General features: G+C 35.2%; 1 protein-coding gene across 1 annotated transcript; it reads right to left on the bottom strand.

Moving 5' to 3' along the window:
* Positions 1–629: 629 nt before the first annotated feature.
* LOC119074946 (ileal sodium/bile acid cotransporter-like) lies at positions 630–2,510 on the bottom strand. The gene is made up of 4 exons (XM_037181335.1): positions 1,878–2,510; positions 1,138–1,826; positions 810–1,072; positions 630–749 (listed from the first exon to the last, which is right to left on the bottom strand). Exons 1-4 carry the CDS (start codon positions 2,191–2,193, stop codon positions 683–685), a joined length of 1,335 nt encoding a protein of 444 aa, XP_037037230.1. The 5' UTR covers positions 2,194–2,510; the 3' UTR covers positions 630–682.
* Positions 2,511–11,124: the final 8,614 nt, after the last annotated feature.

An 11,124-nucleotide genomic window follows, 5' to 3' on the forward strand; every position in this document is an offset into this window, starting at 1 on the left:
ACATGATACATGAATACTTGTATAAAATCACAGTAAAAAAATAGACAAGCACAGGAAAACAAATCTAAATGGACTAATTATATTGTTGAATTACAATTATTGAATTACAAATTCACAAAATCAAAATTTTGTAGCGCAATGCAAGACGAAAACGCATTTTAGAGAGCGACGTAAAAACACGTCCGTTCTCCATGCCGTCTCTACTCGATGAGTAGACGTATTACACTCTCGGAATTTTGAAAACCGACACATTTTCTGTTTCTGTGTTTTACTTGAGTTTTAGATTTCTCCATATAAATTCCGTGAGTGTACTCCACTCTTTGTTAAGGGTATGCTTTAAAAAATTGCAACTTAAAAGCCTCAGAACGACCTCCGCTATCAACATTTTTTAGCGGGCGTAAACGGATTTGTTCTACAGTTTTTCCGGCTCTATCCATCCCCAAACGTTTATGTTGTCCTTTAACATAACCCGGCGGTTCGCTCATGGTAATTTTTAAAAATATGTAAAATCTTGGACGGATCAGTCTACTAACTGAAACTACGATTTTTTCTTGAAACTAGAGTTTTCAGTCCTAAAAATTGTGAAGCAACGGACCGTTAATCTGCCCTTAACTAAATCGAAATGGATCAATGAATTTCTTATGTTTTATTTGTACAAAATTCTCTTAGAATAAACATTTCACTACAACGTCACTTTTTCCATCTCGCTCTCAACAGTAACCACTTCCTCTGGCTTCTTCCTTTTCAGACTAAAATGGAAATTCTTAGCTATTGCGAAACAAGACAAAAATACAAATCGAGGAACTTACCACTGCAGAACTTTTTTGACTACAATGAATACAACCATCGGTACTGGAGTCAATATTGAAACTGCAATTGGTATAATCATTGCGATGTCTGCTGTTGGTGGTTCAAGAGAAAACGTTAATAGGAACAACGTCAACGCTGTGTTCTGAACACCGATTTCTATGGATATTGCTATGCAATCCTCTATCGGTTGTCGGAATATTGCAGCCGCGGCTAGTCCCAAAATGTTGCCAAGAAGTGGAAGACCGAGGCCGGCACCGAATATCTAATATAAGTTAATATCTGAACTTAGTGAACGGAGTCAAATGTGTGTACGTTTTTAGGATTTACCTCCCACCCAAACAATGGCATCATATAGCTGTTCGTAAAGATTCCAAGAACAACAATTATGATTAGGAAGAGCAACGAAAGCTTTTCCATATATTTAACCAGAAATTTGGCTAATTTGGGCAGAAATCGTTGAATCAGCAGACCAATGGCTAAGGGAACCAGAAGGCTAATGGCAATCAATGTTACTTGTGTATACGGCACACCCAGATTTGCTCGATCGAAAATACTTCTACCAAGTAAATATAGCCATAAAGGAATGGTGCCAAAACATGCCAGAGTCGAGATCGTTGTCATCGAAATGGATAAATTTATGTTGCCTCCGCATAGAAGCGTCCAGATGTTGCTAGCTCCTCCAGCTGGACTAATACCAGTTAAAAAAAGCCCTAAAGCAAGTCCTGGATCATTCGGAAATAGAGCTAATCCCAGACCATATGCGATCAGAGGTACTAATGCCAATTGACAGACGGTTCCTATTGCCGGTCCAATAGGCCTTCTAAAAATGTCCTTCATCGACTTTAGATCGATCGCTGCACCAAAGTTGATAAATAAGATTGCCAACAGCAGAACTACAATCACAGCGAATAATGTGTCAAGCAGTCGCTCTGGCCTCGAAACAATTACATCTAGAACTTCATTTGACCGTTCTAGCTCAATACCATCTCTCCTTTCCACAAACACGTGCACCGTGCCTATTATCACAATGTTAAACTTTGGAAGTTTGGGTTGATTGTAACACTTACCTAAGAAGACACCTTTGACCCGAAAATGTGTTTCCCATTGACCACTTTCGCCGGCCACATTACGAAATAAGATTTCATCTGGATTATCAACTACAGCCACCTGCTCGTTTTCACTTTTTATCACAAAATATCTGTTGATAGTGTCGCTTGTTTCAGCTGGGAGATTTGATAGAATGAGATGAACGTCTGCGATCTCATCAATTACAATTATCGTTTTGTTGGGATCAAAACGGGCCTCCCAATCCGTACACAAAGACGGCACAATACCGGCCGAAAAAAGCAATAGGACCGCAACTGCACTCCCTAACGACTTCATTCTATTGCCAGTGTGAGCGTCAATGGAGATCTAAACATAAAATTCATAAATAAACCTGACTTTGAGTGTAACAGATAAGATTGTCATTTTATCTTATTCCTTGTGGAGTTTAGTCACCATCAGTGCATAAGATAATCGATCATGATTTCGTTAAGCCAACCGTTTATTTATAATGTGCAATAAGATTGCGTGTAAGTCGCTTTCAAACACTGGCACGCTAAGCAATTACAGATGTATAATAAGCGAAAACATTTTTTGAATTGTAGAGTCAATGAATCGTACGGGCAGGTGCCGTGCTAAAAAAAAATCAAAATAGCATTCCTATCAGCACTTGCTTGAAGTGCCGTTGATAACGATTTTCCATTACATCGACACAATAGACGTAACTACCGTTTTTAGACACGTCTCGTACATTGACATACTCATTGCATTTGTGTGATAATTCTTTATTGAATATTGAATTGAATCACTCTATATATTGACCCACATGTCATTCATAACGATCACGTTTACGAAATGATTATTACGATGAAATTGGAAAATTATCTGGATCAGGTTTCCGTATGATTACATAGATGGGGTCTTTGTTCCGCAAATAAACAGGGAAACTATCTCACTCGCAATAATTTTCTGCCAAAGAAATCATCGGAAGACAATTTCCCAGGCTTGATAACCCAATTCAAAATGTGAAGCAACAGCACAAATAAAAATGAAATGAAAAAGTATAAAGTTTAGAGGCTTATTCCACATGGAATTGAAAAGTTTAGCCCAACTCAATGTAAATTGAAGTGAATAAATAAGTGGGTAAATCTGAAATAACAAAATCCACAGCGAATGGAAATAAATTTAAACTTTTTGTTCTTGAACACCTACCTCTATTTATACCAAGCACTCATCCATTACCCATTTTACCGCAAAAGTTTTTCAGCGTTCTTTTTATTGCATTAGCCGTTTGTGGCGTACGATTCGTGTCAATTGCGAATTTTTAATAGAAAAATAATATTTAATCAAGTCGGTCTACTCTACAGACGAACGAGTATATACCGATAATGGGATTCAATTGGTTGTGACTTTATTTTGAGCCATCAACACACAACAGTACGACTACTAGAAGTCTGCCTTTCTTTTTTTATTATTATTCTGAAATGGGGAGTATCGACAAATATCCTCCCTAAAATGTAAACAAATAATATACACTTTGCTCACTGCATTCCCTGAAAATGGGCCATTACTTCATTGAATGTAGCATTTTCCCCTCTGCGAAAATAATCCACTTGTGGACTATTTTCGGTTCGTTTTTTTTTTTATTTTACTGTGTGGAAAACAACTTTTGCATGAAGCAGAGATAGTAAACTTAAACATCGCCTTCGGCTCGGCTGAACAAACTCTACAATTGTCGAAAAAAAAATAGTTATAGAAGTTGTTGCTCAAATACACTTGAAAGTATGATTTGATCAAAAAATTGTTACATCATGTAATGAATTACTTTCGCAGCATCAAATCATTTGATTCAAATGTAATCTATTATCCCTGGAGGCTATGTTCTTGAGGAACAGTTTCCATTCAGGGGTCGTTTATAAATTACGTAACGTAAAAATCAGGATAATTAAAGGAAAGATATGGATCGTCACGCAAGCTTCTCACTCAACCCTATTACGTTACGTAATTTATGAACGATATGTTGATCCCGAGTCGGGATTTCCGACGCAAAAAAGAATCACGAAAATGCAGAGAAAAAATTAGTCGGGTTTTTGTTTTGTTTGAATGATTTTCTAAGCCACATAACGACGATCTAGAGATACTATAGGAAAATTGATGGTTTCATCAGAAACTCCATGGTTAAAAATATGAGTCTAAGGCTTGATTTTCACTTACCAAAAAAATACTATATGTAAGAGACAAAATTGTTTTTTTTTTGCTTTGTTTACTTGGCAGCTCGCTCTATCACGGCTCTCTTACGGAGTACTTTTTGTTGAGTGGAGACCATACTTAAATAGTTCGAAATTAGGCATGTTCGATGATCCATTTGGTATTAATAAAATATCGATTATTTCCTTTGTGTCGATTATTGATATTTTCAAAAGGCAGTGAAATTTCAGCTTTTTTGCTGCAGCTGTTTTTCAGCTGATCCATATCCAATCAAAACTGCTTATACTTGTTTATACTGTATCAATCAAGTGTTTTATCGATAATCTATATATTATCTATATATCTATCGATGAACATTGACTGATAATTCCATTCCCAGTCGATTGTCAGGGTCTCAATTGAGTTCCAAACAAAAAAAATTTATATTTTTTATCGATGGAGAACCTAATTATAAGACACTTGGTCTCGTATCATATGCCAAAAAAAGTTAAAACTTTTTTTATAAATCATTTTGAAAGTCACTGAAAACACGAAAATTCGAATGGAAATACAAAAATTTTTGATGACATACTGTATTTCTATTCGAATTTTCGTGTTTTTAGTGACTTTCAAAATGATTTATAAAAAAAGTTTTAACTTTTTTTGGCATATGATACGAGACAAAGTGTCTTATAAATAGGTTCTCCATCGATAAAAAATAAAAAAAAAATTGTTTGTAACTCAATTCTGTTGACTTTTATGATGACCATAAGACTACCTGTTTCGAAGAGTCTCTATGAGATTTTCATTTTTACCAGGGCTCACAAAAATCTCTACCAAAATTTGAAATTCACTCTTCAATTACTAAAATTAAATCCACTAATAAAACTTACAGTAAATTCCTCAGCACCTGATTCAGAAGATTCCATCCATTTCCTGAAATTCCATACAGTTCCAAAAATTCCAGAAATACCACAAATTTCATTTTACACTTCATTCGGGCTAAAATTCACAAAATTGATTAAAATCTTCCGTCCACCACAGATGACATGTTTTCTAATTTGGAAGTTGTTGTGGTTTGTAATTGATTCCACAAGGAATTGAACAAATGAAAATATAGATTTTTATTTTTGAAATTTCAGCGGAAACCCTCAGAGGATGGTAGACTTTCAGGAGAATTCACGCCGTAAGTGTGCCTAAAATTTGAATTTTAAGTGAACGATTCGATGAAAAAGTGAACCGAAAAGTACATTTCAACGCTTCATTGTATGAAAATGACGGTACGTTAGAAAGACCTCCGCACTTTCCATTTTGAATTTCGACCGCACTTACGGTGTGAATTCATTAATGTAGCCATCTTCATATATTTTTGTGACTAGTGTTGTTGCACCTGCTAAATTTGTATGGAATCGAATAGACCGTGTGCGATTTTGAGACAAAAATTTCATATTTCAGTAAAAAGAAGATTTACCATGAAAATCATTGAAAAAAATATTTTTTTTTTTTGAGAAATTATTGAAAAATATTGTTGCCATCCCACTTATTAGAATCTTAGTAATGAATCTAATTAGAATGAATTAGAATGGTTCGGATATCCTTTTAGTCTCATTCAAATTACAGCTTTTAAAGTGAGATATAAAATCAAGCAGACATTTTTCAGATATTCTGTTTACACTTTTGCTCTGCAGAACAATAATCTACATCAATTAAAAATAAATTATTTATACTTCACACGGTCTATTCACCTCACCACAGATGCAATTTCACGCAAACGAATTAAATATGTGTGCAACATAACGAAACTAAAATAACCTGAAAGTAGGGATCCGTCAACGCACTCCAGGAACAGGCACGAGAACAGAATTAAATAAGACACCTCCACGACGCAGTAGTCTAGAATTCTCATATAAATTCATTTTTTTAGGTTGGTATAGGTCACTGCGTTACGGACGTTCCATACAAAATAATAGGCCAAATGACCGTTAAAAAAATCTGTTCTTGTGCCTGTTATTGTAGTGCGTTGGATCCTTGAATTACTAAAATAAAAAATCTAGATTTGCATTTGTTAATCAAATACGTGGAATCATTTACAAACATCATCAGAGCCAATTTTTAGGAATTTAATTCTTAAAAATTTCTAAATTTCTGAATTTACGAATTTTATGGAGTTTGTAAGACTTAAGTTAACAGTTTTCTGACAAAAGCGAAAATATTATTCTTCCAGAATTGGCTATGGAATTTTGCTATGATTTTTTATTGAGAATGTCAGTGTTTACCGAACTATACCGGCTCTGTCTGGAAACTTCTCATACGCTTTTAGTCCTAGGTACGAATATTATGTTACATACCAAGGATCAAAACGGTGTGTTTTCGACCCAGGTGGTGAAAACGTCCGAGGATGAAACGGAACGGAGTCCGAGGACAGTTTTCACCACCGTGGTCGAAAACAACACCGTTTTCATCCAAGGTATGTAATGTATACTATTTTTCATCCTGGAGTAGCAAAGTCACATTCCGAACAAAACATAACAACAAAACTGAACAACACATTGTAGCAGTGCAAAAGCAAGTATAAACATATATGAATGAGAGAGTAAATTGATGTGTTTTGTCTATTTCAGTTGTCCGTTGCTCGTGCCTCGACAGAAAATGGATTTTTTCAGCACACGTCCCAAAAATCGACATTTCCTGTCTTGGTACGAAAAATGCTATTGCGAAATTCGTAGAGAGCATTTTTTTGTGATTCATTTTACGTATACATTTTTAACGTTGCTCCTATTAATCCGGGTGGTGTTACGTGTTAAAATAGAATTTGTGTAATCACGAGTAGGTCATAGTTCAAAATCCAATTAAAAAAAAAGTTAAAATGGCCAACCAGATAATAATTTCTTTTGAACTTCAGCACCACGAAATATGGAAATTGTTAATGCAAAAGTTATTACTCAGTGAATGTAGACAGCTATAGACAACGCACTGCTACTAGCATGAACACTACTTTGACAAACGTCGAATTTGGAGGCTTTTGTGATGAGAGCTACCGCTTAAGATTGATTGTATTGTGTGTTTGAACTCACACAACTAAAACAAGTCACCTATCTTCACGAAAGAAACGCAGTGCCTACTGTGACTTCATCAGCCTCCAAATATTTCTTATGTTCATGCTAGGAGCAGTGCGTTGCTATAGATAATAACGCAATCAGTTATGAATAATAATTAACTTCTAAAAAGAGGAAAAATTTTAATATTTAAAGTGCGCTCAAGTCATAATATTTTGTAGATTATGAAGTGCTGTAACATTACGTAATTGAGAGATTAACGTTTTTCTATTTAATTGAAATCACTATTCAACTATTGACTTCGATTAATTATTCATCAATTTTATTATCACTCATAACTTTTATGAATAATAAATGTAAATGATACAATGAACGTGTCGTTTTTACAAGAGAAATTACACTTGATATGCAGATATGATACAGTAAAATTGTTCATCGAATTGTGATATGGTTCTTTTCGTCAACCTAAGCGGAAAGGACTTTTTTTATGAAAAAGGAGTTGATGCACCTTAAGATGAGATAAGATGATAATTAGTTAGATTAAATATTATGGGGTGATTAAATTACATTACACTGTGTGATTTGGCAACCTTCGTTACGAGGGCAGTACTTTTATTTTGAATAAATGTTCTCTTCTTCTTGTTTAAATTTGCTCGATTCTTTTCCGAACCATATCCAAATATTGCCCGGATGAAAATAGACGAGACGCTAGAACATTTAGAAAATGTTCATTAAAAAACAAAGAATTTTTTTCACATTTTTGAGATCATCGACAATGCACTGTCAACAGGTGTGTGTTCGGCCTTCTAATTGAGTGATGTCGAAGTCAGCTTCGGTGCTTGACAGTGTCAGTAGGCCTCACTTACAATTATTGATAAATTACTTCCCATGAGACATGAAGTCTGAAATTCATCCGAACCATTTTCGATAACATAATACTTAGACTAGATGTGGAATTGTCACACCAGGCCGCACTCCGAGTGCCTATTAAATACTAAGCACGTTGCACCGAGTTTCATGCAACGTGACGATTTTGCACAATATGATGCTCATTTTCACCCGGGGGAGTCATATTAAGATGAAGTATTGTACCGGAAATGTATGCACTTGCTTATTCCGCATAATATTGACATCACACTGTATTGAGTACAGAGAATCATAAGAAATATATTTCAAAAATGGCTCTACTTTCCACCTGATCTAAATATTCATAAGAGTTCGAAAAGTCGTTCCTTTTTTACCAAGATACGTAGCAAACCACAGGCCTAACATCGAATTAATTACATTCGTTTGTTCCAATATAAAGTTAACGAGAAATGTCTACAGTATTGCCAATCGATGTTGAATGGAATTTGTCGTTGTATCTACATGGCGTGACAAGTTACCAGGAATATCCTCTTTTACCTTTAATTGATGAGATTAATTTAATTAAACCACACAAATTGTGTACGTTTCAGTGTATGTTTCACATAAAAAATGCAAATGTATCTACAGTATTTTACCGTTGATTTGCTATCGAAAAGTTATCAGTGGTTAAAGGTGTCCAATGGTAATTAACAGTTCCAAGAAGTGAATATTAGGGTTTCCATTTACCAAAATTAATCTTTTTCTTCTTTCAATTGGAAACAATACTTTTTAAACATGTTTCCGCACTGACTTGTTATCCGGTACCTTTGGTACACGTAATTGATACCAAGAATGTATTATCGATCTTCGATCGGATTTTGTAATCATAAATGTTAAGGGGAGCATAAGTGAAACTCCAGTTCTCCTTCACATTCTTATTTATTCGATGCAGGGTCACTTTTTGGTAAATTTGTTCTCCGAATTTAACAGAGATTTGCTGAAGTTTACAGATTTACCGAATGGATTTTTCGGTACATTCAGTAAGTTTTCAGCATCAGCAATGTCGTTGACAAACGACGATGGAAGTTTTTCCATATACAACATGCAAGACAATAGGGGTAAACCATTATGGTTCGTAAAGTTCGTAAGAATGGTAATTTCGTGAACTTTTGACATTTCTTCCAAATATTTTTTGTCAAAAGTCTACGAAATCGCTATTCTTACTAACTTTACGTCGTAAAGTTTACGAACCATAAAGGATGATAGAATCGACCAAATTTAAGTCGACCAATTTTTGGTTGACACTTCACCGTAATGTTTTCTGTAAATTTCAGTAAAAATTCGGTAAATAAATTTACCAACAATATTCGAGGCGAAGACGAGGGCCACATACACACACAAACTGAACTCATAATTTTTCTAACTACCTCCCTATTATACTCGTGGGACGTCGTTTTTCTGAAATTCTAATTTCAAATGGACAACATGTAAATTATCTCAACTTTCATTCACAAAAACACAATTTCCCAGCACTGACATCAACAACGTAAAATCGTTTTCCATTTTGTGTTTTAACTGGACCGAATAACTTAAAAAAACATAGCTAACGCCGACCCGTACGAAACACCTATTCGTATCAAAAGCCTTTAATGTGAAACTCTTCATTTCTCTTACTTCATTTTCTTCTCTGCTGAAAAACTATTCTTCCTTTTAAATCACTTACATTATCCACTCTTTGCCTTGTTATCATATACAATTAAATTGCCGGAGGCAATATAGACAGCCCCGTACGAAGTCAAATTTCATAAATTCCTATTTAAACAGCTATATACCGCTATATTTACCTATATTTCACTGTAAATAAACATTTCACAGAGAAATATGCTATTATATAGCTCTATATGCCTCAATATAGCTGTATATAGGTATATATAGATGTCCATATATGGAATCCCTGAAACCCCACACACATAACAAATTATTTCCATGTTAACAGAAACTCTCTAAGTATCATTTTTCCCAAGATATTTCTATTTTACTAAAATCCAATATGGCCGCCGGCAGCCATTTTGTTAGGAGACCGGAAATAGTACCGACGCTTTAAATTCGTTAATACCTTTCAAACAAAAAAAAATCATGAAATTCGGTCAAAATTTACTCGAGATATTGTCAAAATACACCACGTTCACTGTACTTCCGAGTAGCCAGATAAGAGCTCACTCCAAGAGACCTAGCTCACGCTCCGGAGAACATAATTTCATAAAAAAAAATTTCCCTGATTGGTACGGTCAATACCTATCTAATAAAGCTAAAACAGACGAAATATGTTCTAATGTGGCCGACCTACAAGCAAAAACTGCTTGCCGCCCTGTGCCTGTTCCACACCAAGGGGTCTAACTCACGAGTCGGTCATCCGATTTCCATAAACTTTTTTTTGGTCGATCGGTATTGTAAATACCTTTTATTTGACGTATCACTTACAAGTTTAACGTTTAAATGTCCGGAGATATCTTCGAAAAACCGTAAAGCACTTATTGGGCCACAGCTCGGGAGGGGTCGATCCAAAATCACTCATCTTCGAACTTAGCCTGTCTTTTGACATTACCAAACGGGAAAAAAAAGAATTTTCAAAATCGGATGCGTTTTACTCAAGTTATCGTGCAGACAGACGGACAGACGGACAGACGGACAGACGGACAGACGGACAGACGACAAACGGACATTTTTTTTTTCGCGGATTTGGCATCTCTAGACAACCACAATAGGTTTCCCCTTACTCAGGGAGTCCAATTCGACGTGTTACAAACGTATGCGTAAACCTATAAGACCCCAGTACTTCGTACGGGTCTAATTAAATAGAAATATGAAACCTTGACCCGAAGAATGCAATTGAACTAAAAGAAATCCGGCCAAAGTCATATGAATAACTAACAATAAACTACACATTGATATCAGAATAGAGAAAGTGTACTGGTTGACCAGTGGCTATTACTGGTGTGATCTATGTTACAAATTTGTTTATTGTGTTTAGTATTCTAGAACTCAAATCGACTTCAGAGCTGCTACGTTTTATGTATGTTGTTAGGTCGTTAAATGTCTGACCACATTATCTTTGCTTCCTAATGCATATAGATGAGTGCTCGAATGAGCCACAATAAATTACAAGTAAAAATGTGAAACA

The sequence above is a fragment of the Bradysia coprophila genome, unplaced genomic scaffold (genome assembly GCF_014529535.1).
Source record: "Bradysia coprophila strain Holo2 unplaced genomic scaffold, BU_Bcop_v1 contig_151, whole genome shotgun sequence".
In the NCBI taxonomy this organism is placed as follows: Eukaryota; Metazoa; Arthropoda; class Insecta; order Diptera; family Sciaridae; genus Bradysia; species Bradysia coprophila.